Genomic DNA, 27,059 nt, shown 5'->3' on the forward strand with positions numbered 1-27,059 from the left:
GTCCCCGCCCTCGCCCTCGTCGGGAGAGATAAATGCTGACTCTGATCCGAAAGTTCCCAACTGCAAAGTTTGCTCCTCCGGCGGCCGCTGCGGGCGAAGGCGGGGACCCCTCCCGCGCTGGGACTTTTGCTCCCCGCATTTTCCAGCCCCCAGTCTCGCGCTCCATCAAGCGAGGGCCTCTGGCTGAGGAGCTTTTTTCAGAATCTTCCCCCAGCACAGAAACGAGCTGCTCGGCCCCCCAAAGAACGAGTCAACTGAGAAAATGTGGAAGGTGCCAGTTCTGTTCTTCGTTCTGGGAAGCGCATCGCTCTGGCTCCTGGCAGAAGGAGGTAAGACCCAGCAGGCGGGGCTCCCTGCAGCTGCTGGCGGGGACGAGCGAGCTGGGACTTGCGGGAATGCCCGGGCCTGGTGTTTGAGGTTGCCCGGGAGAGCAGAGGCGAGCTGGCAGTGTATGTGTGCGCACGAGTCCAGAGGACCCGGGAGAACGAGAGACAGCGGCTTTGCTGGTGCCGGGTCGCAGAGAAAGAGCTGAGCGGGGTGCCAGGAGGAGACCCCGAATCCACAGGCAGCAGGTGGGGAGGAGAGGGGGTCTCCCTCGGTGGCGGCCCACCCCCTGATGGCTCCTGAGAGATAGAGTGGAAGGGTAGCCGCCAGGAGCCTTCCACTGGCGGCGCTGGGCTTTCCTACAGGGCTGTGTATTGGAGGACCGCCCATGGCCTCAGAAGAAACTGAGCCCAGGGAATCGGGAGGGACAGGGGCCGGGGGTGGAATTCCCCTGTGCTGCGACTGCCTCCCTCTGGGGGGCTGCCAGGTCTTATACCCTGTAGGAGGGCACGTTGGACACACTCAGGACCCTACCAGCGGAGACCCATTGGAAGAGGCCTCGGTTATCCTCTGTAGAGAGGATAGTGTGTGGGGAAAGGACTGAAGTGGAGGGTCCTGAGTGCGTGAGGGAGTGGAGGACTATTGTGAACATTGTGGTTTAAGTTCCTTTGGGGCCATGTGTCGAACTTGGCCAGGAGCGCCAATGACTGAGTGTTGGTGACTCCTTAGACCTTCGCTCCGCTGGGTCTGATGATGGGAGCTCTGCCTGCCCATCATCTGCATCGTCTCCTCCCCTTTCCCTCTTTCTCTTACATCTTCTTCTCATCTTGCCTCTTCCTGGCTCAGTGTGCTGTGTTTGTGGCATCCGTGCACATTGGTCAGTGTTTAATTTTTCTTGGGTTTTTATTTTTAATCCATTTCCACAGTAGAATATAAGCTCCCATGGACACAGCTATGTCTTCGCCTTGATCCCCAGGGCCAAACAATATCTGGCACCACAGTGGTTGCTCACTGAATATTGGCCCAAGGCGTTGTAAGCTAACTTGTGATCTTTGGAGTCGGAGGTTGAGGAAATTAAACTCTTTTTCATTTTCCAAATTGAGGATGGAGGTAAGCCTGGTGCCAGAAGAATCCTGCTTGAAGGGAGGGGTTTGAGGGAGGACTCCACACAAAGACAATTATACCCAGCCCTAGGGAAGTGATATAGGGTCTATTACTCTCTGCCGGGCCGTCCGCTTCGGGGAGACTGAGCAGCTCTCTTTGCAGGGCCGTGAGCTATTCGTGGCAGTCCTATCTTTGGAACTTCTCTCTCCAGGGCGATATACATGGCTCTGCGTTTCAGTTACATTTCCTTTTTGGCAAGACGGTGTGCAAATGACAACATTTTGTGCTCAGCGGGGCAAGGTGTGGGAGGCCCGCAAACTGAGCCGCTTCCCAGCTCTGCCCAGGAAAGACGGCCTCTGGGCGGCATCCTCTGTTTTCTCCCAGGGAAGGGTTAGCCGTAATTATCTTAAAGACAGTCCCGAATATCAATGGTTCTCCTAAAAAGAAGTGGTAAACCTTGTCTGAAAAAAACCAACCACCCCTAGTACTAGCAACTCGATTGCTAAAGACAGAAGCATCCCCGGACCCCCTCCCCGGGGGCTGTGTGTCAATGCACAGTTGCTGGGCTGCTGGCGAGGATTTGAGGCCCAGGAGGAGGCTTTGTCTGAGGATAATGAGTGAGGCAACTTGAATATGGATGAATAACTTCTTTGAGCTGAGCCATTGTGGGCTCTTGTTGGGGAGCTGGGCTGGGGGTAATTACGGTGATGAATTTTATTATCCTTCTCATGGAAGTCTACTCCCCACTGGGCTTCCCTCATCTAGTGTTATAATCTGGTTCAGTTGTATAATCTGGTCCCATGTGTTGTCTGTTGGGATGTTAGTGGATTCAAAGGAGCTCTGCTGTCCACGCATCTGGCATTTTCCTCCTTTGTCAGGCCCTACCCTCACTCTGAACTTTCATCCAAAACACGTACACGGGCCTCTTCGTGAGGTTGTTTATTTTGTGAAATTCTGCAGGCTGCCGCTTGCTGAAAACCCACATGTGCTTTTCCGGGACCAGTCCACCCAGGATTAATCATGCGGTGAACAAATTTCCCTGTGATTTCCCCAAAACTCTTGCCAGTTTTGGATGCTCGGAAATCTTCACGAGTTGCTAAGAGTTTTTGTTGCACTTAAAGCATCTCAGGTCTGTTAGAGCCTTCGTGAGGGAGGCTATCCATTACACTGGCGTATGAGAGCCAAGATAGCATTTAATATAGAAAAGCACATTTTTAAAAAGTATCCAAGCGTAAGAAGGCTAAGTTGGGACATGGCAAATAGGGAGGAACCCAGGCTGAGCAGAGGTACACTGCCTCTTCTCGTTCTCTGGCCTCCGTAATGAGTGGCCGGTGAGTAACTCTATACTGAGAATTACAGAGACCCCAAACCTTGGAGTGACAGTGGATGGTGTGGCCAAGTAGGAAGGACACCACCTCCCTCCCATTCCCATCCCCCACCATGTGCTAGGAATGTCACAGTTCCCTCATTTAATCATCACAAGGCCTTGAATTATACATTATTATCTTCAGAATATGCCAGAACCGGGATTCAAAAAATGGGCCTAACTCCAAACCTCAAGCTTTTTTGCTACATTACACACTGAAGAAAAAAAAAAAAAGGAGAAGAAGAAGGTTGAACTTGAAATTAAAGGTTAACCTTGCTTTAAACTCCTTAAACATGAAAACAAAGTTTTTTTAAGGTATAAAAAGTTCTTTACATTGAATACTTAACCATAATGCTCCTTTAAGAATGAAGATGTCACAGTACCTTAAAATAGGATTCATTAATTCATTCCCCAAATAGTAATTCATCATCTCCTGAAGTGCTGGATTTGAACTCCACGCACTTTTGGAGGAGGCACACCTCGCGTAAAGCACGCACTGCAGTCCTCACCAGCAAAACGACGAAGTGTGCTTTAAATTCCACTGGCTTATCTGAATATTTGTCATATTTCTGGCTTCCAAGAGCAGGCATGCCAGGTTACCACTTGTGGAAATATTACGGGGGAGGGTGTAGAGAGAGAAAAGTCTCATGTACTTGGCAGTACCCTTTTGAAACTCACTTGAGGAAGCTAAATCAGATCCTGTAAGGCTCTCCAAGGAACCTGCCATTCCTTGGATATTCCAAAGAAATATCCAGTGAGAGTGTTTTGTTGGAAGAGAATCAAATGATTGGGGGGGAATGGGTGGGTTACTGAGATAAGTCTTAGGATTCCCATGGGGTGGGCAGGAGATAAAAGCACCTTTTGATTGGAGTTCTGAATCTTTCCCTACTGATGTCTTAAAACTTTTTGGGGAAAAGAAAGTGATCAAGCATTTTATCTGAGGGCTCTGAGATGGAGCCAGGTTAGGGAACAACCGGGATTCTGCCAACCTTCTCCAAGGCAGGAAAATAAGGTGGCTGTTTCCTTCCCTCTGTCTCACCCCAGCACCCACCAACCAGCCTGCTCATGGTGGCTTGTCCACGGCAAGCATTCCCTTGAACTTCAACAGGTAGGGATGGCCGGGCTCTCCCGCCATTTCATCAGGCCGAGTGTCTTTGCCTCGGGAATTGCTCAGAGGAGATGGGTTTAATTCTTTGAGGGGAATCGGGCTAAAGTTCAGAGGGAAATTTGCAGACCTGCCCACCTCATTCACCTAGTTGCCTGAGGAGCTGCAAACTGAAATTGTCAGGGCAACACTAAATTTTATGCAGGGAAAAAAAACACCCACAAACCAAAAAAACAACAAACCTACCAGTAGGATAATCACCTTTCCGGAGGAAGGTGTGCTCTCGACCTCTGTCCAGAGGGTCAGGGCTTCCAGGGCTCCAGGCAGTAGAGAGAGGTCACTGAGGTCCCTCCCCCCGGAGCGGGGGAGGTAAGAATTGTCACTGTTACATTTGTATCAGGCAGGGGAATGACAGTTATATGGAACATAGGTGGGAAGCAGGGAAGGGCAACTAGAAGATGCATCAACATATTACTGGATGAGAACGAAGCATTTCCTGTAATTCATCACACTGTCTCCATCTGGGTGAGTAAAACTCGGCTAATATAAGCAAAGCTGTGATCCAGTGAATGGTATCCTGCCCAGAGGAGAAGGGAGTCTATTTGCCTAGAATCTAGACAGGGAGGGGAAAGGAATAAGGACTAGATGATGTGAAACCTGCCTTGCCCAAGGAATGCATTTATTTAACAAATATTTACTTACTAACTTCTTTGTGAGTCAGGCAAACATTATCTTTGCTAACGGCTAGTATGCAAGATGTCTTATCTGGTGGCTTCTGATCTCAGTCAAGGTGTTGCTGTGAATTAGGGATCCCTGTTCTTTCACAGTCTGGAAATGTATTCCACCCAACTGCTTCACCCCAGACTTTGTTCTATCTGCACCAGACAGCATTTCAGGTATTTCACTCTTGAGAAGGTCACGCCTTGAATAGCAAATATGGGTAGAAAGCATTGGGAAACTATTTCCCATTCTAAATAAGCTATTTGATTTCCTGGCCTCTTATGAGCTTGGCTAGGGTGAAAACAGTTTCATCTGAGCTAGATCACCCTGTAATAAGATTAAATTTCTGAATCTGTAAAACTAAAGGAACTAGATTCTGGATGGGTGGTATTCATAGCAGTAACTCTATAATAACAGCTAACAGTTACTGAGTGCTTAGTGTCAAGCACCTTCCAAGCCCTATTTCATTTAATCCACACAACAGACCTACAAAGTAGGAACTATTTGTATTTTATAGATGGGTAAAGAGGCTCAGAGAGCTTCAGTAACTTACACACAGACACAGAGCTAGAAAATAGCAATGGTGAGACTTGACTGCAGGCAGCCCAACCCCAGAGCCCACACCCCTAAACATTCAGCACAACAGCCAGCTATGCTTAGGGTTGTGGCCGCCAAGGACACTCAGAGATGTCAGCAGGTTGATTTCAAGTAACTTTTACAGCAGTAAAACTCCAGTTGTTATTTGTTGGATACATAATTCAGATTGAAGAACTAGACTGACGTTGGGGTACCTAACTAAAGGACATAATCCTTGTTCCCTTAAACATTTATAGAGCACACATATTATTAAGAACTTTAAGAGTTAGAACAGAATCATACAGTGGGGCTGCAGCTCACACAGAGGCAAGCCAGATGTGTGTGGTGTATCCAGACAAGGCAGCACAAAAGTCACGTCCTGCGTGGCACACACCATTTCCTGCTGCTAGTTTGGAGATGAGATCCTTGTGGGCTTCAGGAGCTGGAAAAACCCTTGTGGGGAAGACGGGACTTGATCTTGGCTGTGAAAAATGGTGGGGTTGGTTGGGCAGGGTGGCAGGGAAGGGCAATCCTGGCAAGAAAGACTGCTTGAAAAAATGCGTGGAAATTAGAACAACCTGGAGTTTGTGTGGGAAGAGGTGTGGGCACCCAGGGCTGGGAAAAACCATGAAGGCTGGCTGGAGTCATGGGTGTTGAGTTGGGGAGGGCTGGAAATCAGGGAGAAGGCTGAGTCCATGTTGAGTGGGAGGTAGACCTTTTTCTGTAGGCAATAGGCAAATGGGAGCAGATTGGGCCATGAATAGTGATTGCCAGAAGAAAGCTTAATGACAAGGACACCATATGGGATTGAATCTAGTTTATGGGACTAGTCTTGGGGGAGGGGGAGAGTCAGGAGATAAAGAGACTAAGTGTGGTTACAGAAGAAGGGGGAATGAGATCAGATTTGGGGGAATAAGAGCCAGCAAGACTTGTAGCTCAGTATCTCCAGATTTCTTCTTATTCTTTCCTCATTTTCTGATTTCTTCTTATTCACCTCTTACACCACTCATCACTGCTTTAAAATTTTTTATTGATATGTAATTCTCATGGCATGAAATTACCCCTTTAAATGAAACAATCCAGTGGTTTTTAGTATATTCAGAGAGTTGTACAACCATCACCACTGTCACTATTAGAATATTTTCATCACCGCCTCCTCCAAAGCCCCACACCATTAGCAGTTGCTCCCATTTCCCCCTCCCTCACCCCCTAGCAGCCACTAATCTGCTTTCTGTCTTTACGGGTTTGCCTATTTTAGGTATTTCATATAAATGTCATCATACAATATGTGGTCTTTTGTGTCTGGCTTTCACTTAGCATGGTGTTTTCAAGGTTCATCCATGTCGTAGCATGAGTCCGAATTTTATTCCTTTTTATGGCAGAATAATATTCTGTGATATGGCTATACTGCATTTTGTTTAGCCATTCACCCATTGGTGGACATTTGGGTTGTTTCCATTTTGGGGCTATTATGAATAATGCTGCTATGAACATTCATGTACAAGTCTTTGTGTGGACATATGCTTTCATTCCTCTCAAGTATGTCCCTAGGAGTAGAATTGCCAGGTCTTATGGTAACTCTATGTTTAACTTTTTGAGGAACTGCCAAACTGTTTTCCAAAGCAGCTGCACCATTTTACACTCTTCCAACAATGCAAAAAAGGTTCCAATTTCTCCACATCCTTGCCAACACTTGTTATTTTCCATTTGGTTGAGTGTTTTTTTTTTTAAATAGTAGCCATCCTGGTGGGTATGGAGTGGTGTCTCATTATAATTTTGATTTGCATTCCCCTAATGACCAATGACGTCGCACTTCTTTTCATGTGCTTAAAGGCCATTTATATATCTTCTTTGGAGAAATACCTATTTGTCTCTTTTGCTCATTTTAAAATAGGGTTGTCATTTTTTACGGTTGAATTCTGTGTGTATTCTGGATACTAGACCTTTATCAGACATATGAATTGCAAATATTCCTCCCATTCTATGAGCTGGCTTTTCAATCTCTTGATAGCATCCACTGAAGCCCAAATTTTTTTAAATTTTGATGAAGTCTAATTTATCTATGTTTTTCTTTTGTTGCCTATACTGTTGGTGTCTTTTCTAGGAAGCCATTGCCTAATCCAAGGTCACAAAGATTTACTCTTATGTTTTCTTCCAACAGCTGTATAGTTTTAACTCTTATGCTGAGGTCTTTGAGTCATTTGAAATTAATTTTTTATGAATTAATCATGGTGTGAAATAGAGGTCCAACGCCATTCTTTTGCATGAAGATATCTAGTGGTCTCAGCACCATTTTGTTGACAGTTCTTTCCACTGAATTATCTTGGTACCTTTGTCAAGATCAATTGCCCATAAAAGTGTGGGTTTATTTCTGGACTCTCAGTTCTATTCCATTGATCTATACGTCTATCCTTATGCTGGAACCACATGGTCTTGATTACTGTAGTTTTGTAGTAAGTTCTGAAATTGGGAAGTGTGAGTCCTTCTCTTTGTTCTTTTTCAAGATCGCTTTGGCTGTTCTTATCACTGTATTTTAATTATTTGTGTACATCTCTTGCTCTTTAGAGAAGAGAGCAGGACCCGTCTTATTCAGCACTTAAAAGAACATATGGTTGGTACGTAGTAAACATTTGGCAGGAGGAAGAGGGAAGAAACACAGTGGCCCAATCCGTTTGGCAGGAATGGCAAGAAGGCAGGCGATGGAAATCAGATTGGAGGGATGAGAGATTAGGAACCAAGGTGATGAGAAGGAACAGGAGGTTATGCATTGTCTTATAGACACAGTGAGTTTGAGGTACTAGTAAGACATCCAATCTGATGTATCTGATGGGTACCTAGGGAGATCTCAACGAAAATGGCATCAGAAATAAGCCCCGGACACAAAGTTTGCTGCCTGAATTCCCCATTCTTGGGAACAAGGGAGAAAGATGGCAAGGAGGCTCAGAAGAAATAGACTTAGGCTCAAGGCCAAGGGCAGATAGTGGAAACACAGCTACATACTGTGCATTCCTGTAGGGGCTCACAGCTGGGCTGTCTGTGCAGGATGTCTGTGCATGGGTGGATGGTGAGGTCAGAGCCGAAGGGGCTTCTCTTTTCACTGTTGCAAAATCAGGGCCCGCTCAGCTGACAGCTCTGCGTGAATCACAAGCTCAGTTTCCGAGCAGATGGTGAGTGTTTCCCAAACACCCCATCATCCCATTGAGATGCTGTGCTCCAGGCCAGCACTTCTAAAGCCCGCTTTAGTTGTTTGGTTATTCAAGTACTAAGCCGTCCACCCTAGGAGGTGGCCTCTTTGTGCAGGACTGCAGGCCCCGGCCAGGTTCCAGAGAAGTTATTACAGAGGTGTTGATTCCAGTCTACAAAACTGTGGACTCATTTCCTCTTTTTACTGAGAACATTCCTCTCTTGGTCAAGAGAGAAACCTCTCCCCAGGTTGAGTAATCTTGGGTTGAGGTTGTAACCAACAGCCTCGAGTTTTGGCATTTGAAGGGTCCTGAGGCCTCTTTGAGGTTGGGGTGGGTGGGTAAGTTGATTCATTCTCCTGAGTCCTGAAAAGTGTAAATATTTATTCATTCACTCGTTCATTCAGTTATCAGAGACTATGCTAGTGGCTGGGCCATAGGCTTACAGCAGAAAGGAATGCTGCCCTCAAGAAGTTTGATAAATTGATAAATGCTAGTAGGGAGAAAGTCATGAATGCGGTGTTATCAAGCCCTACACTAATTTAGAGGAGATTACTTTCTCCTGGCACCTCGGGAGGGTGCGGGTGGGCTCTGAAGGAAGAGGTGTTGTCCCTGGGCCATGAAGAGTAGGTAGGGTTTGGGTGGGCAGTGATGGAGCTAAGTGGGGGACGAGAATGAGTGGGAGCTGTGGAAAAGTAACCAATACACATAAAGGCTGTGTAACGGAGTGGTTAGAGCTGGGGGATTTCTTTGGAGTCTGACAGATCTTGATGTGTAACCCCTGCATCACCCCTTGCTGGCTACACGGGTAGATTACTCTCAGCTCCACCATCCTCATTTACAAAATGAGGATGATGTTAGTCTGCAAGGCTTTTGTGAAGATCAAAAGAGAGTGCTTGGCACAAACGTTGCGCACGTTCTCCTATAAAATAGTCGCCATTATTAAAATACCTACCTCGTGGATGGTCACGGAGATTGATTGCGAAGATTTGTGAAAGGTACACACTAGGTCTCGATTCCTTTTCCCCCATCGAAGGGAAGAGAATGGATGCGGTTGGGAGACCTGTCTTATGGACTGTGTGTCCTGCACCTTCCACCTGCCAGTGAGGGGCGTGAGTCCTTGCTTCTGAAATGAAACAGGAGTCCCCAGCCATCACTGGCCCCTCTCCTTTCTTTATTGCCATGTTCAGCAGCAGAGACTTTCAGAACGCTGCCTTCAGCTTTGGGAGGTGACCCAGAGGGGTCAAAGAAAAATGCCCCTTGGGGCATTGAGCATAACCTCCCCTTCTCTGAAGCCAGGGGAATGTTCGCTGCTCCAAATCTTAATGGGTAGCATTTCTTCTGATTTCTCTAGAGGAACTAGTGACACTTGTCTGATCTCTGCAGGCATGACATGTTTCTCTTGAGTTTTATGGGAGAGGCACGCAGCCCCGATGCTGACAGCGGGCAGTCCCAGCCTCAGCCTGCATGGGCTGACAGGACCGGACGCAATGAGTGGACCGGCTGCTGCTCATTAAAAATCAAACGGCAGAGCAGCCAAGTTCATCCTCGTAGGGGAAGTGTCCTGTTTTCAGCCCTGCTGTCTCTTTCATCAGGGGAAGGCATTGAACAACTCTTGGGTGAAGCAGGGTGGACTGTGGTGGGAATATTACAAGGTAAGGGGGAACTCAAAAGACATCTGCTACTTGGCTGTAAGTGTACTCATTCAGTCAGTCACTCAGCAAACATCTGCTAAATACTTAACCCTGGTGCCAGGCATGGGGAATATGGGGCTCTGTGGGCTGGAGGCTGTACTGTTTTGCCTGGAGGAAAATTAAGAGCACGTGTGTTGCTGTGGGGTACTGAGTGGTGTGGCCAGACTTCTAGGAGTTGCCTAGATTCTCCATGGCCAAACTGTGATCCAGTAAGCAATTTACCAGGATCCTTGGAAGGGGTGGAGGTAGGTGGGAAGCCCACAGGCCACATCAGTGATTGTACTGACCACAACCCGGGGTCTGCCAGGAGTTGAGGGTCTGGGTCAGCAAATGGCTTTCAATATTCCACAGAAAGTCTTCTGTACAAGTCAGGATGTGGACCAGCCTATGGGACCAGAGGGGTCCCTCAAAAGATGTGGTAAATAAAAGCAAAGTCCGTACACCTTTCTTCCGGCTGCAGAAACCCTCATCGTGGTAACGAAAGGAGTGCCATCAAACAGCTAAATTGGGGATGTCTTGAATGGAGATGAAAGACTGTACAAAGATCTGACTATCTCGGTGATCACAGTGGGTGGTCTGCAGAATGTTGGAAAATGTTGGAGGTTGACACCCCTCTGCAGTTGGGGGTGTGTTTATTTTCAGGCTTCTGAGCACAGTTTGAGACATGATAGAAAAATAATGTATAAAAGCCAGTGTCTGGGCAAAGAAACGGAAGCAGGTATTTTTGGTTTTGTTTTCTAAATAGATGTTTTGACCTCCCTCTAAAAGCATTACATTCTCCCAAATTTAATTGGGATTATTTGTTTGTCAGTTATCTTACAGTTTCTCCTACAGGGAAAATCCAGAACTTCCTAGGATGTTGCAAGAAAAGAAAAAGAGCATTCTACTTCTCGATGGCCACAAAAATCATTCCAAGGCCATGCAGTCATCCATCTTCAAAGATGGATGACTTCCGTCTTCATTTGTGCATTTAGATACTGGAGCAGCTCAAGATGCTAGAAAATCCAGACAACATGAAAGATGCCTTAGTCTATTGGCTAACACCACTGGTTTTCTTTGAAACCCTGGGGGTAACTCAGCTTGACTTCTTTTAAAATCGACTTTCCCACTTTATTCTCCAGCTGTTGGATTCTGAAGCTTCAGGTCAGCAGAAATAGGACCACAGGGACCTTCTTCCTCATGTGGAGATGGAAATGGGGCAGAGGCTCTTTACCTAAACTTATGTAGGAGACTTCTGTGGCTGTCCTGATAAGACAAGGTGAAATCCAGTAAAGGACTCAGCGTCATGGGGGAACATCCTACTTTTCTCAGTTCACCGAGTCATACTCTAAATGTTGTTATCAGGACTTCCCTGGTGGTCCAATGGTTAGGACTGTGCCTTCTAATGCAGAGGGTAAGGGTTCGATCCCTGGTCGGGGAGCAAAGATCCTGCATGCCTCACGGCCAAAAAACCAAAACAAACCCCAAAACCCACAAAATAGAAGCAATATTATAACAAATTCAATAAAAGACTTTAAAAAAATAAAATAAATGTTGTTATCCACAGAGCTGCAGCAGGTGGTAAAATGAAGTCTCGCCGCTGAGGTTTCATATTTATTTCTGATTGTTGGGGTAATGACTTCAGATGCTTTCCAGCCATTACCCGCCCAGTTCTTTCCCTTCCCACTGCTCTGTCCTGTCGCAAACACCACCCGCTTCTGCCTGGACAACAGTCTAAGTGATCTCTCAGCTTCCGTCTGACCCCGGCACCATCCCCGGCACCCACACCTATTCCATGGCATTAAGAGTGGTTCCTGGGACTGGGGTTATGTCCTGCCCCCACTCAGAGCATCTCCTGGCTTCCTTTCTACTCCAGTTGAAATCAAGACGCCTTCCTTGCAGAGTTCCACCAGACGGGCCCTCCACACCTCCCCGGTCTCTCCTTTTCCTACCATCCAGCCACACTGATCACCCTGTTTCTGGAGTGTGTGGTGCTCCAAGCTCATTCTGGGCTTCAGGGTTAGTTAGACCAGCTCTTCACCTACCTGGAGATCACTCAGTCATTCAACAGATGTGTACTGAGTGCCTTCCCTGTGCCAGTATCGTAGGCAATGGGGACATTGAGGTGAAACAGCCTTTACTGCGCTTGTGTTCTAGTGGGACAGTCGATCAGTGAATATACAAATATTTGCTAATACTAGTGTGTGGGGAGGGGGGTACTGATTTCCATGGGCGGTCAGGAAGGCCTCCCGAGAAAGCGCCCTGTGGGCAGGGATCTGAAGGGGGTGCACTGTCTTGAGATTCTCCCTGTTTGTCTGCTTGTTGTCAGCACCCGCACTCCACCACAACAGTACCCAAATCCACGAGAGTGGAGACCTCACCTGGTTCACGCCTCTGTCTCCAGTGCCCAGAATGGGGCCCAGCATATAGTAGGTGTGCAGTAAATATTCAAGGAGATAGAGGTGAACCTCCGGAAGGCTCCAGTCTGCATCGTTGCTGCCTCCTTTGTTTGCAGAAGCAAGAGAACCTCTGCTCTGAGAAATACAGCTTTTGTAAGGCAGATCACACCTGACTTCTAACCTGCCACTTCTGGATGCTTAGTCCGAGAAGGGGACTCATTTGAGGAAATAGAGGTTGTGGTCACTAAATAATTTGACTGGGGGATTCTAACAGATGGGATTTCATAAGAGGAGGTGAGATGCCCAAGGAAGCAACTGCTTCCGACAACCAGGATTATAATTTTTTTTTTTTTAATGAAGACATTGGATACTGTAATTCAATTTATTTGGGTGCATAATTTACATTTTTCATTGTTAATGTAATCTTATGTTAATCTTTTTTTTTTAACATCTTTATCGGAGTATAATTGCTTTACAGTGGTGTGTTAGTTTCTGCTTTATAACAAAGTGAATCAGCTATACATATACATATATCCCCATATCTCCTCCTTCTTGCGTCTCCCTCCCACCCTCCCTATCCCACCCCTCTAGGTGGTCACAAAGCACCAAACTGATCTCCCTGTGCTATGAGGCTGCTTCCCACTAGCTATCTCTTTTACATTTGGTAGTGTATATATGTCCATGCCACTCTCTCACTTCGTCCCAGCTTACCCTTCCCCCTCCCCGCGTCCTCAAGTCCATTCTCTACATCTGCGTCTTTACTCCTGTCCTGCCCCTAGGTTCTTCAGAACCTTTTTTTTTTTAGATTCCATATATATGTGTTAGCATACGGTATTTGTTTTTCTCTTTCTGACTTACTTCACTCTGTATGACAGACTCTAGGTCCATCCACCTCACTACAAATAACTCAATTTTGTTTCTTTTTATGGCTGAGTAATATTCCATTGTATATATGTGCCACATCTTCTTTACAGGATTATAATTTAAGGGAGGATGAGGATGGGGGTGAAGAGGAAGGATGTCAGAACCCGGGACGGGTGGGCATTTGCCAGGCAACAGCTGCCATAGAGGCACAAAAAGGTCTTGGGGACCAATGAGCAGGCAAAACATTTGGCTTTGCATCCACTCACTGGCCAGGCCAACTTGGCAAATCGTTTAACTTCTGACCTTGTTAAAGAAAGTTATTCTGGCACTTGTTCAAACAGTTGGAAAACTTTATTCAAGACTATCGCCATAGGGGAGAGAGATGGGGCTCAACTTCAAATACAATAAGGACAGCTGGGGATTTGTAGCCAAGGAGCAGAGTGAGGGGCAGTGGATGGAAAATTATGAAGAAGAGACCTCAAGGGTAGGGGGATTCTTGCTAAACTGGCCTTATAGGATTCTTGCTAAAGGCAGTCCAGGGACTTAGACATCAAAGGTGGGAGATGGGGAACTTGATCAGGTATCGAGGGGTCGAGAGATTGTCTCTAACCTGACTTAGCAGGGTTCTTGCTGAAACTGGACTCTGCAATGATGGACACGGAAGCCCAAGGCCATGGCCTCATTGAGAAGAGGGCTCAGAGGAGCCTCACTAAGGTTTGGTCAAGGAGGGCCTTTGTCAACCTCACCTTCCTCATCTGATCAATGGGGACAAAAATGCCAGTGCAACCCACCTTGTGATATAAAGTCAGCCTGAAGACGTCATGTAAACCCTACATTGCTGAACAAATGGGAGAGAGGGTGCTGTTGTAATGCTGTTCCTCCTGCCCTCAGCAGAACCTATGACTCGGAAAGATCTCAGGGCACTTCTGTTCGAGTGTGGCGCCCTCTCCTTGCTTGCTCTCTGCACCCTGTTTTATTCTAACTACATCCCTGGCCCAGAATTAGCTCAGCAGCAGTCAGCTGATGTGAAGAGGAAGAGGGAGATGATGGCGAGGGGAACACAGATTTAGGAATCAGTTCTGGAAAGAGTCTGCAGACAGAGGGTGGAATGTAGGGGGCATGGGGTCAGACGGCAGTGCCCAGGTCATTTAGGCTGGTCCTTGTGCTAAAGGTTTCTCCCAATACCATGACACAGTATTTGGAAGAAACCATTTGTCTCAATGAGAGCTAGTTTTGAAGCAGAGAAGAAAAGAGGAGTTATTGAAATGACAGTTTAATCCTTGGGGGAAAATCAAATTTATATTCCCATTTTACATCATGCTTTGAGATAAACACAAGACAAATAGAAAGAACCTTAAGGAAAATACAGATGAATATTTACATAATCTTGAGGAAGGGTTTGTAAGTATGACATCAGAGGGACAAAACAAGCTTAATAAATTTGACTAGTGATGGACCTTGCCACTTACAAAAGAGACATGCCAATTAGTTAAAAAAAAAAAAAAGATTGTAGCATCTATTCCAAAGAATACATTCTTAAGGCATAGAGAGCACTTAAAAATTATAAAAAAAGGTGAATACCATAAGAGAAAAATGGTCACAAGAGAAGACACTCCCATCGGCCAGCAAACAGATGGAACAACTCACCAGCACAAATCAGAGAAGCGCAAATAAAACCACAAGACTGAAAACACTTACACAAAGGCTTTTAATCAAGAATTTGGGACTGTTGCAAAACAATCACAGTAACAGTGTGATTTAATATTCCATCCAAATTCTAAAATATTTTAAAAGAAATGCCATCCCATAAATGTATGGAAACTAGAATAATTTCTTTGGAGCTATTAGACTTTAATGCTAAGATAAAAATGATTCATAATTAACACTTTTATCCCAATAAGCATCTCTTCGGTGCTCATTTGTTCTCAAACTTAGAAACCTTAAGATCAAATCAAATTATCCCATCATCTTCTTAGAGGTAGTACCTTTTTAAAGAATAACACATACACACAAATTCCAAAGCAAATGGATGGCTTACAGCCGTATTTGGAAACTTCCATTGGTTCTGACCGGCAGGCTGGAGGAGGCTGGGTGTGGCAGGAAAAAGGTGTTCATGTGAGCGTAAGGGGACACCGCTCCAGAACAGACTCTGTTATCGTCGGTTCATCGCTGCACTTATATAAACAGTTGTGCGTGTTGCCTGTGCACACACGTGTCTTAGGAAGAAAAAAAGGATTGGGGAGCGAAGGCATCAATACATGATTTGAATTTCACCATTCAAGAGAAGAGGATGTCAAATGCTGGCTGGAAACTCAGCAGCTGGGCTCGTAGGAACCCTTCACCCAGGAAAGCCTTCAGCCGAAATAATGAGAGGGAGAATTGAGCATCTCTTGTTAAAGATCAACTTTCCCATGGAGCAAAAAAGAACGCCAGGGCAGTGAGACAAAACAAATGCCTCTTAATCATGAGTGTCATTCATAAAATGTCCTTTGTCTATTCAGAGCAATTTTAGTCCTTGGGTCTGTGGGCCAAGAGTAGAAAAGAACAAGAAGGAATTTTTATCAAGTTACGCTTTCAATGAACTGAACATTCTATGAAAGAATTCAAACTAACTTCATTCAGTACTTAATTTGTTTAAAGCAAGGGTGGTTTTATTTTGCTTTTTAAAGCTAGTGGATGCCATATAGTAAGTGATTTTGCTGAACACTCCAGAAAACATTTTTTAAATGGATGGTCTGTTAACTGAGTTCAAACCAGGAGTGGAAAAAAAGAAAATGGGATGCTTAGTTTTCTAATAAAGACTGCTTGCCTAGCAAAGGGATATTTCCCCTTGAGCTTGATAACTACGTTCAACATTTGGGACTTCCCTGGTGGCGCAGTGGTTAAGAATCCTCCTGCCAATGCAGGGGACACGGGTTCGAGCCCTGGTCCGGGAAGATCCCACATGCCGCGGAGCAACTAGGCCCGTGCGCCACAACTATTGAGCCTGCGAGCCGCAACTACGGAGCCCGCGTGCCACAACTACTGAGCCTGCGAGCCACAACTACTGAGCCCATGAGCCACAACTACTGAGCCCGTATGCCACAACTACTGAGCCTGCGTGCCACAACTACTGAAGCCCACGCACCTAGAGCTCATGCTCCACAACAAGAGAAGCCACCACCCCCCACAACTAGAGAAAGCCCGAGCGCAGCAAAGAAGACCCAATGCAGCCAAAAAAAAAAAAAAAAATACATTCAACATTTGCTGAGATTATGGTCATAAATCCTTAGCAGGAGCCACTCACTACCCCTACCCCCACCCCGACCCGAGCAACCAGCCAAAAAGGGAGGCAATCCATTTGCAGGCACTGAGGTATTCAGTTATTGCTAACTAGTGAAAGCCTTTCCCCCCACCCCAGGTGAAAAATAAATGCATATGCTTGGGAGGCTCATCCAGAACGTCGATTGGCAGCACTGGATTAGGACCCTCAGTGCAAAAAGAAGGCTCATGGAACAAGAGAACTTACTCTAGAGGTTTCCTTCCTCTATGCATCAGCAAAAAAGCTGCGATCAAATACTTATTAGCTGTGACTTTGGCTGAGCTATCTAAATATGGGAAAAATAAGGAATCTTAAGGCAAGGGCCAGATCACTCACTTAGGCACTGTCTAGATATGAACATCTGCCCTTCAGTTAAGCACATAAGTCCCCAAGCACCCCCTCGCTCTTGCTCCTGGGCTGTGTGTGCTCACTTATTTTGCAACTGCATTTAGTCATGGAATTTCTTCCAGAGCCACTCTCAGTCTGGAGAGGGAACCCATGACCAATGAGTCAGATTTGTTTTAACTTGTGAAGAGGGTTATTTGATGAGTTGAGATGGTGCTCCTACTCGGTCAGGATTAGCTCCGATCATTGAGGTAGAGGGTGAAGAAGGGGCCACTTCTAGTTCTCTCCCGAGTCCTGGAATTCAACCTGCAATCCCACCCCACCCATCCCCTCCTCCTCTGGAAACCTTTCTCGTTGGCACACGGGGTCATTCATCCAGTGGTAATGCAGAAAAGCCAGGGCCAGGGGCTGTGAGGTCTCTCTTTAGTATAGCTCTGGGCGCACTAAAAGTTCTATTGGTTATCTTGGCATCCTTAAGTATATTACTGATCTCCCCTGTAGGCGATAACCCCAACCGTAAAAGAAGAGGTTGAACTGTGTGTCGTCTATGAGGTCTGTGGTCAGAGCCAGAGATTCTAATCATTCAAGCAGACAACAGTCTCAAAATTAAATGGAGAGTGAGATTGATTTTAAAAAGAAGGAGGCCCTGCTTTTGGACATTCTGATTCAGTAGGTTTGGGAGAGAGCCTGCTAATTAGCATTTTTAGAAATCTTTCCAGGTTATTCTTCTAGGTCTAAACGATATTCAGTTGACCCGAATGCATTATTAATTCATTGTATGAAATGGCACCAGGAAGAATCAGGTTCATTATTGAAAAGGCAAAGTGTACACCCCGCATCCAGCATACCTCAGTGGGATACCAGGGAGGGGCTGCCTGCTTCACCTTTTTATATTCCCATCTTCCTTTCTTTTACAATGGAGATAACCAGGCAGTTGTATGTATGTAGAATGGTTTGTGTTAAGCCAGAATGACAACCATCCTAAAAAGAAAAAAACACCCAGAAGAAATGAAAAGAAAATAATTTGACTGAAGCTGGCCAGTTAGGTCTGCCCACATGATTTCCACGTTAAGGTCTGACTCAGTCTCTCCTTTTCAGCCAGCACAGCCCGGCCAGAAGATGCCATGACTACAGGTGTGGAAAAAGACAAGGCGACCCTGCGTGTGGAAGATTACACAGTGACCCCAGGTGCCGGTGGAGAGCCCCATCAGTCTGCTGGCTTGACAGCTCTGGTGAGTGATCACAGGCAGGGATATTTATTATATGTATGTGATCACATGCAAAGATATTTATTATATGTATGTGATCACATGCAAGGATATTTATTATATGTATGTGATCACATGCAAGTTACTTATGTGCATGTGATCACATGCAAGGATATTTTGTGACTGGCTTATTTCAATATGCTTGAACATAATGTCCCCAGTGTTCATCCATATTGTAGCATGTGTAAGAATCTTTTTCCTTTTGAGGTTGAATAATATTCCATTGTATGTACCACATTTTCTTCATCCGTTTGGATTGCTTCTAACTCTTGGCTATTGTGAATAGTGCTGCTATGAACATGGTTGTGCAAATATCTCTTCCAGACCCTGCTTTTAATTCTTTTGGGTGTACACCCAGAAGTGGGATTGCCGGATCATATGGTAGCTCTATTTTTAATTTTTCTAAGGGCCTCCATTCTATTTTCCATAGTGATTGCAACCATTCTACCAGCAGTGCACAATGGTTCCAGTTTCTCCACATCCTTGCCAACATGTTATTTTCTGTTCTTTCGACAGTAGCCATCCTAACAGGTGTGAGGCAATAATCTCATTGTGGTTTTGATTTGCTTTTCTCTGATGATTAGTGATATTAAGCATCTTTTGTATGTTTTTTGGCCATTGCATATCATATTTGGAGATTTGTCTACTCAAGTCCTTTTGCCCAGGGAACTCCCTGGTGGTCCAGTGGTTAGGACTCTGTGTTTCCACTGCAGGGGGCATGGGTTCGATCCCTGGTCAGGGAACTTAGATCCTGCATGCCGTGCGGCACAGCCAAAAAAAAAAGACTGGAAGTCAAGTCCTTTTGCCCATTTTTTAAATCAAGTTATTTGATTTTTTTGTTATTGAGTTGTAGGAGTTCTATATACTTTAATCAGATATTAAAGTATCTGATTTGCAAATATTTTCTCCCATTCCATAGATTGCCTTTTCACTCTGTTGATTGTGTCCTTTGATGCACAAAATTTTTAAGTTTGATGTAGTCCCATTGATCTATGTTTGTTTTTGTTGCCTGTGCTCACTAGCATATTTGTTGAATGCTACATTGGCATGAACTTTGGAGTCAACAGAACCATTTCCAAGTCTTGTTCTGTTGCTTGTTGGCTCTGTGAGCTTGGGCATATTATCTGATCTCTCTAAGCCTTATTCGTACTATAGGGCTAATAATAGAATTTACTTAGGGGTTCTCGTGGTGTAAATGAGAAGGTATTTAGAGGGCCTGGCAAATAGTAAGCTCTTAGTAAAGGCTAACTATCACTCTGATTGGGGGAGGAAGGGCATTAAAAATAATACAACATAGTATGTGCCAAATAAATGTTACAGGGGAAAAGTGCCATTCAAGTTCAAGGAAGAGAAAGAATTAGTGCCTCGTGCCCCAGTATTTTCTGAGGAGTTTAGACCTTAGGAAGTCAGCATGCTAAACATTTGGCATTTATTTCAGGATTTTATTCCTATCCCCATTCTTGTTGTTTCTTTACGTTTGTTTTCTTGTTTCCACTTTAAATTTAGGTCATCATATAGCTTATACATTTATGCCACCTTAAATCCATTTCTGTTATAAGGCAGAGTATAAAGCATTAGGTTTTATTTCTGTTTTGCCTCATTTACATCTCTAATAGATGCCGACAAGAACAAAGAGTATAACAGACGGTCACAAAGAGGACCTGCCAACTGCGGAAAGCACAACCCACTCCCAAGGACAAAGCCAGAGCACCACAGCCCCGAATGTGGCAACTAGTCAGTCCCCGGGTAAGAAAACCAGACACCCCGTAGGGGTTGATCTTCTTTTGCATAATCAGTGTATTCCAAAAAATCCAGGAACAAATATAGTAATCAATAGGGCACATATTGGAATGCAAGCACTAATTTTGAACCAAGCTTTCTGTGGTAGGTTCAGAATTTGTATTTATTGGGGGTTGCTGAACGCAGCTTTCTAACCTTAAATGACAACTAGTGATAATGCCTCCACAAGGGCAAGTTAGGTAGCTACTGGTGTCATATTGCTGACCCTAACCTGATATAATGCCACACTAAGAACTTTGTGTTGACACCCAAAAGCGTAAAACTTAGCCAACCTATGTAAATCTTAGTAGATTCTATGCTAACATTTACCATCTTACACTGAGTTCATGTCTGTACACATGAAGCAAGAATCTACTCTAAACCAGTCTTACCAGGATTTGGGGTTGTGCTTGTGATTCACAGTTGGTACCTGCAGCAAAGTGAATGGGACCCCTTGAGGTGAAACTCTTTAGGACAACTTTGAGTCTTTGTCATTATTATGAGGTTTAGACCATCACTAATGAGCATGAGGAAAGATCATTGCCATTACAACTTAGCAAGGGAAAGAGCCTCCTATTTCCAGAACTTTCTTAAGAGAAATTCAGTTGTTTGGGATATTTTTAAAATATACCTTATTTTGTAGTAGATAGGGGTGGAAGAGAAAAGGAACTAATCCTCTAATAACTGCAATGAGTGCTTGCTAACTCAAGCAATTTTCTATAATCATTTTATATAGTTAGGTGTTTTCATCTTTAAATGAAAGCAAACATAAGGACCTTCCCTAAAGCTGTGGTTCCTGAAACCAGTTGCACAGCTGAACACTTAGAAAGTTATCCCTTACTGTTTAATATGCATTTCCAGACCCAACCGCCAATCTGGTTTTAAAAACTCTGTAGCACTTCTGAAGATTTTTAAAATGCGTTATATTTGTACACCCATGTTCATAGCAGCAGTAGACACAGTAGCTAAAACATGGAAGCAACCCCATTATCCATGGACAGATGATTGGATAAACAAAATGTGTCATATACATACAATGGAGTATTATGCAGCCTGTAAAAGGAAGAAAATTCTCACAGGTGCTACAACATGGATGAACCTTGAGGGCTAAATGGAATAAGCCAGTCACCAAGTCACTAAGTGATTCCACTTAGATGAGATACATAGAGTAGTCAAAATCATAGAGACAGAAAGTAGAATGGTTGTTGCCAGGGCTGGGGGAAGGAGGGAGTGGGGAATCGGTACAGTGTCAGTTTTGCAAGATGAAAAGGAGTTCTGGAGATGGCTGGTGGTGATGTTTGCACAACAGTGTGAATGTACTTAATACCATCAAACAGTACACTTAAAAATGGTGAAGATAGTAAAGTTTATGTTGTGTATTTTACCACAAAGATAACAAAAGTTTTATAACATGCTTTGAAAATAAAGCCTACGGTTACTCCAAGATGCTAAAGAAAATGGTTAACATTAAACACCAGAGAGAACCAAATAGGGCTAAGCAAGGAAAGAATCGTCAATGTATTGATAATTGGTCATTGGAAAGCATTTCAAAATTTTGGAGAAGCATTGATCATTTGTAACAAGAGTTCACAGCTAATTAGCGGCAGAAAATGGAGCATTACAAATTGACTAGTTTTTATAGCATACCAGGATATTTCTCCTATTCCTTAAAAATAAAAATTCTCAATTAACTGGAAAATACTCATGGTTACTCTCTTGTCCTGTCCCCTACCCCACCCTTTCACAAAAACTGTGATTATGGCGCATTCCCACTTCATGCATCAGTGTTCCAAGAAATTTTCACATGTGAGTTAAAATGTAATTATAAACAATTGGTTTTTTTTTTTTTTTTAGATTTTGCATTCTTTTTTTAAAAAGTTATTATTATTATTTTTTAAAATTTTATTTATTTATTTATTTATGGCTGTGTTGGGTCTTCGTTTCTGTGCGAGGGCTTTCTCTAGTTGCGGCGAGCGGGGGCCACTCTTCATCGCGGTGCGCGGACCTCTCACTATCGCGGCCTCTCTTGTTGCGGAGCACAGGCTCCAGACGCGCAGGCTCAGCAGTTGTGGCGCACGGGGCTAGTTGCTCCGCGGCACGTGGGATCTTCCCAGACCAGGTCTCGAACCCGTGTCCCCTGCATTGGCAGGCAGACTCTCAACCACTGCGCCACCAGGGAAGCCCAACAATTGGTTTTTTAAGAGGTAATTTTATTAGGGCAGCAGATGTCTTTCCCATGAAACGCCCCAGTTTGATGATGTCCATATGTATGACACACTTGCATGATCACAGTCGGTATAACTGGGAGGGAGCTAGCGGGTACAAGACTAGTAAACTCTAATTTGGTAATGAATCTTCCACAAACTTCATTTTCGGTGATGTATTTTGTGACGAATGACGTCATTGATGGTGAAAATGTTATGTTGTGAGCCCAGTATGCGGCTACCACGTTCAAAAGACATGACCTGTCTCTACTGGTAGTTGGCAGCCAGGTATAACATTTAGGGAGTTGATTTGATGACACCTTTGTCCTGGGCAGGCTTCAAAACCAACAATCTCCCAGTCTCCCAACTGGGTTGGCGCGATCAGCTTGAGCTCCACGTAAATGCTGTAGAGCTGTGAGTTCAGCTCATGCAGGGAGAGCTGGGTTCAAGGACCCATACCCTGGGGCCATCTTGAAGAGATGTCTTTTTTTTGAAGATGGATTTGGTACAGAGTGGATGACTTCTTTCCAACTCAACCGTTAGAAAAAGAAAGCATCTTATAGCTGATGGTTGGCTGGTGTCACCTTTGATTAGGAAAGCTATTGGGTATCTGTGGTATTTTGCAAATTGTGAACTAAGTTTCTAGGGAAGGGCCTGATTGCACCACTTCTCTCCATTGTCTCATTATATCGAGGCCTCTTGACTTCTTCATAAACACCTACCACCCAGAGGAGTGAAGGACTCAGTAGACAAAGAAGTTGATGGGAGAAACAAAACAAAAGGCCTTTATTTTTTAAAAGAAATTGTGTAAAATTACCTGAAAGAAACTCACAGTTTTATTACTTACAGGAAGGTATTCATAATTAAACAACTTCACATGCTTGGTAAATGAGAATATTCACATTGTAACTATTGGATTAAGTTTAGCTGCAGATAGAAATGCTACAATAAGAGTGCCATAAATACAAAGGATATATTCTCATTAAAATCATGTGCCCTGTAAGATCTGGATTTTGCTAGGAAATTGATATCACGAGGCAAATCACAGTCTTGACCACAACTTCCAAAACATTTTGCTCTCAGAATGACGTTTCTTCAAAATAGACCTCATCATAATGGGTGAGTTTTCCATGATCTTGACATTGGACCAAGAATCAAGGGGCTTGGATTCTTTTGTTACCCTAACCTCTGAAATCTTTGACTATTTATTTAAGATCTCTATGGGTCCGTTTCCTTGACACTGCTCTCTACAGTGGGTGAGAAAAAAAGTAACATTCACAAAAGAACTACAGACCCATAGGTGTGCAGAAGCATTCATAAATTCAATACTAATAGTTTTGAAACAAGATCATGTCAGAGCTTGCTTAAAACTCCCCTGATCCAATTTACTTAAGAAATTATCCTCTTTGCTTGTGTTTTGCTACCTTCCATTTAGGGTAAATTCATCTTCTGCCAATTGTTAAATTATAGTTACTAAATCCTAATAATTCTATATCATTACATCTCTCTCTTTTTAGGGAAAACAGATGGAGAAAACCCAACAACAGTTGAGAAAGGTGGGTTAGATTTTGGTACCAAAATATTCTCATGTTTTAAAAAAGGTTTCTTTGAACTTAATCTTTGTGATGAATTACATGCTTTCCTGGATTGTAGTCAATGGGAGCAGAATACAAACCTTCTGAGAACAGGTTTCAAACCTCTTTTAAGAGAGAAAAGCCTGTATTTGAAAATAAGCAAACTGCAAATGAGTCTATTCACTTAATGACAGCTATGGAAAATGGTGTCATATCACAATTTATCATTCCTAAGAATGAAAATAGGGGCTAATTTAGTAGCTGTGTGTACACAAACACTACCCAGTAATTAACAGTGAAACCACCTAGTAGGAGTGGTATGCTTGATAGATCTTGAGACCCAGAAAACTTTCCATTCATAATATGAGATTAGAATAACCCAACATTTCTCCCTTCCTAAGTCAACTCCCACTGAATACAGGAGAAACAACATAGAACATCATTTGTTATCTACAGTGGGCCAGTGGCATTGTTTATTGCTGGTGTATTTGTTTACCTGGGGCTTATGCTTTTTTTTTCTTCTCAATCAGGTGGCTTGTCAACAGTGACCCTGGTTGGAATCATAGTTGGGGTCTTACTAGCCATTGGATTCATTGGTGGAATCATCACTGTGTTTGTTCGAAAAATGTCAGGAAGGTACTCGTAAGTAAATATCTTAGGCCCGTGTGATAGGTAAATGAGGGCAGCCATTTCCAACCTTTGAACTAATAGAAACCTCCAAATAAAGGCCACCAACCTCCGTAAGCACTACACCTGAAGCTTCCCCAGAAGAACAGGTGTCTACTTGGGGCCTTACAAATTTCCAAGAAAGTGCCAGAGATGGCTCTTTAGTTGACTTCCATTGAGATCTCACCAAATTTGAACTCTTGTCTTAATTTTCCAACTAAGTGAACTTGAACGAAAACCCATCTGTTGGGGAGATAATATATGATTGGGTGGGGAAGGATAAATGCTATACAACTCGGGGGTCGAGGGACACAGTTAGCAATACAGTTGCAGATTTATGTGTCTGGAAATGCCCGGGAATCTGACCCTGAGTGTGAGGACCAGGCCTGGAGGAGGGCTGAGCGGGGAGAGAAGAGCCCCATAATCCAGAACTGGAAGACGTAGACAAAGAACAATAGGAACAATGACTTACGGGATTACTGGTCACGGTGCCAGTAAAAGAAGTGACCGTCACCTTTCTCTTTGTTTTCACAGGCCCTAAAGAGCTGAAGAATTGTGCCCTCCTGCCAATATGTTTTAAAAAAGAGAGTTTCCGACTTCCCCCCGCCCCATCCCTGAGCGTGTGGAGAAGATGACCTGTGGAAATGCTTCACCACTGCACTCAAAAATCCACGGTGATTCCGCCACTTGCCAAAAGTAATGGAAGGAAAGAGTATTCATAAGACTTGCTTCTCTAAGCGTTTGTCTTTTGAAAAAAAAATTGTTCTAATATAAATTTTGTATAAGATGATTTAAAAGACAAAATGCATAGAAAACGGAGCAAAACTATGTCATCTGATGTGTAACTAAGGTAGACAATATAATCCAATCGATGTTAAAAACTGAAATCATGTCTTTGTTCTGATTGTTCTCTGTTGTTGTTAAAATGCAAAGGAATTTGGAAATATTTATACCAATGGCGTCCTTGGGTGTAAAGCTATGGCAGTAAGTGGCATAAGCATTTTGCAGTTTCTGATCTGTTGAAATGTATACATTCCAGTCTAATTGGGTCTGTTTTTAAAGCCTGATTTGGTGTGAATAATCAAGTAGAAAATCTAAACTTACATAATATGTAATGAGCAACTGCCTTTCACTGGTCTGGGTAAATCATTTCAAAGGTATCTATTTTAGATCATAAACAGAAATCTGTACTTTGGGGAAGGCATTTTGTGTCTCACGACAAGGGCACCGACAGGGCCTCAGTATGCTCGGCTGCCTGCTCCAGTGACGACTTTATGAAACAAAGGTTTGCTTCTACCTGCCCCCTTCCACTTCCCTCAGATGATGGGGATCCAGAGCTAAAGGGGTGACCTTCTCTCTTCCCCCTGACACAAGTCCTCCAGATTGGCTGCTTTGCTCTGGAATATGAGGACCTCAGCCCTGGATGCCGAGGAGGCCTGCTGAAGGCCCAATGGTGCCAGAGGCTCAAGTGTTCCAGGAACCGAGAACCACAGTGACCCCCAAACCCTGTGTGTGCCTCTGAGAAAGAGAACCTGCCAGTTTCCTAACATTTACTTTCTGCCTTGGAAGAAAGATATGGGAATACTGGTTTTTAAAAAGCAGCTGGATTTAGAGACTTTATTTTAAAATGAAAGATATTTCTGGTCTTTATGAGATCCCACATATTTCTGTGGGGCCACAATTGACAGTTCTGTATTGGCACCATCCAACTCAGGACACTTCTCCCCGTAGGTCAACTGAATTCTTTCTCCTACGCAAAAAATTTTTGTACCGAGCAGATGCTATATCACAGTTGTGGTTGTACAGTTCTGATAGCCTCTAAACTTGTACGGGTTCATAAAACAGGAAAAAGTAAACTATCAGTCTACTTTGGCATGGCCTGTTCCTCTATCTTTTGCAGTAATGTGTGGATGTAATTTTAAACAGTATACTCTAGTGTCACTCAAGTCCAGCTGCTTCACCAGCCCAGGTTCCATATTTGAACATCAACTGATGGGGAGAAGGGTCTTTGGAAAAACTTTACAAATCTCTTAAATATCCTCTGTATCATCTGTCAGATTCCTGAACAGGAGTTGGGAATAATGTTCGTTTCATCTTTCCTATCTTCTCTTTTTTTCTCTCACTGTGAAAAATAATAGTCAACCCCAAGTCATACACTGGACCCATCACCTGCTGGGACAGGACTGTGGGTTTCTTGGTCACATCTGTGTTGGTGCTCAATGCAGTGTAGACATGTTTTGAAATAAAACAGATGATTGCATATAACAATGAGTCAGACCTTTGACTGGGAAACTTGATCAAGTCTGGATCACCCCTGAGAACATCTCCGTATAAAATTACATGTTATATAAACATTTGCCTCTTGACTTGATTGGGGGTGAATTATAAATGGTTATAGGAAGTACATCCATGGGAAAGAAATGTAACTATACATTTCACCCAGAGCTCTGCCAAAGTGGGGAGGTTAAGGTCAGGTGGAGGAATCGGAGGAGAAGTGGCACCTTGGCACTACTTTTGCTCTCTCTGGTCACAAAGGGTTAACAAGGTTTTGCCCGGCTCCTGATTTCTCTGCCCTGGGGACAGGGGCCAGGTAAGGGAAGAGGTATACC

General features: G+C 44.0%; 1 protein-coding gene across 2 annotated transcripts; it reads left to right on the plus strand.

The window, feature by feature from the left end:
* On the plus strand, window positions 1–26,712 carry PDPN (podoplanin). Of its 2 annotated transcripts, none has more exons than XM_068538922.1 (6): window positions 1–329; window positions 18,058–18,191; window positions 19,844–19,973; window positions 23,728–23,766; window positions 24,315–24,426; window positions 24,985–26,712. In XM_068538922.1, exons 1-6 carry the CDS (start codon window positions 263–265, stop codon window positions 24,989–24,991), a joined length of 489 nt encoding a protein of 162 aa, XP_068395023.1. In that variant the 5' UTR covers window positions 1–262; the 3' UTR covers window positions 24,992–26,712. The 2 variants fall into 2 exon arrangements, with proteins under 2 accessions (XP_068395023.1, XP_068395024.1); XM_068538923.1 differs by having other exon boundaries at window positions 24,315–24,420.
* The last annotated feature ends 347 nt before the right edge of the window (window positions 26,713–27,059 follow it).

Source organism: Eschrichtius robustus, chromosome 3 (genome assembly GCF_028021215.1).
Source record: "Eschrichtius robustus isolate mEscRob2 chromosome 3, mEscRob2.pri, whole genome shotgun sequence".
Classification (NCBI taxonomy): Eukaryota; Metazoa; Chordata; class Mammalia; order Artiodactyla; family Eschrichtiidae; genus Eschrichtius; species Eschrichtius robustus.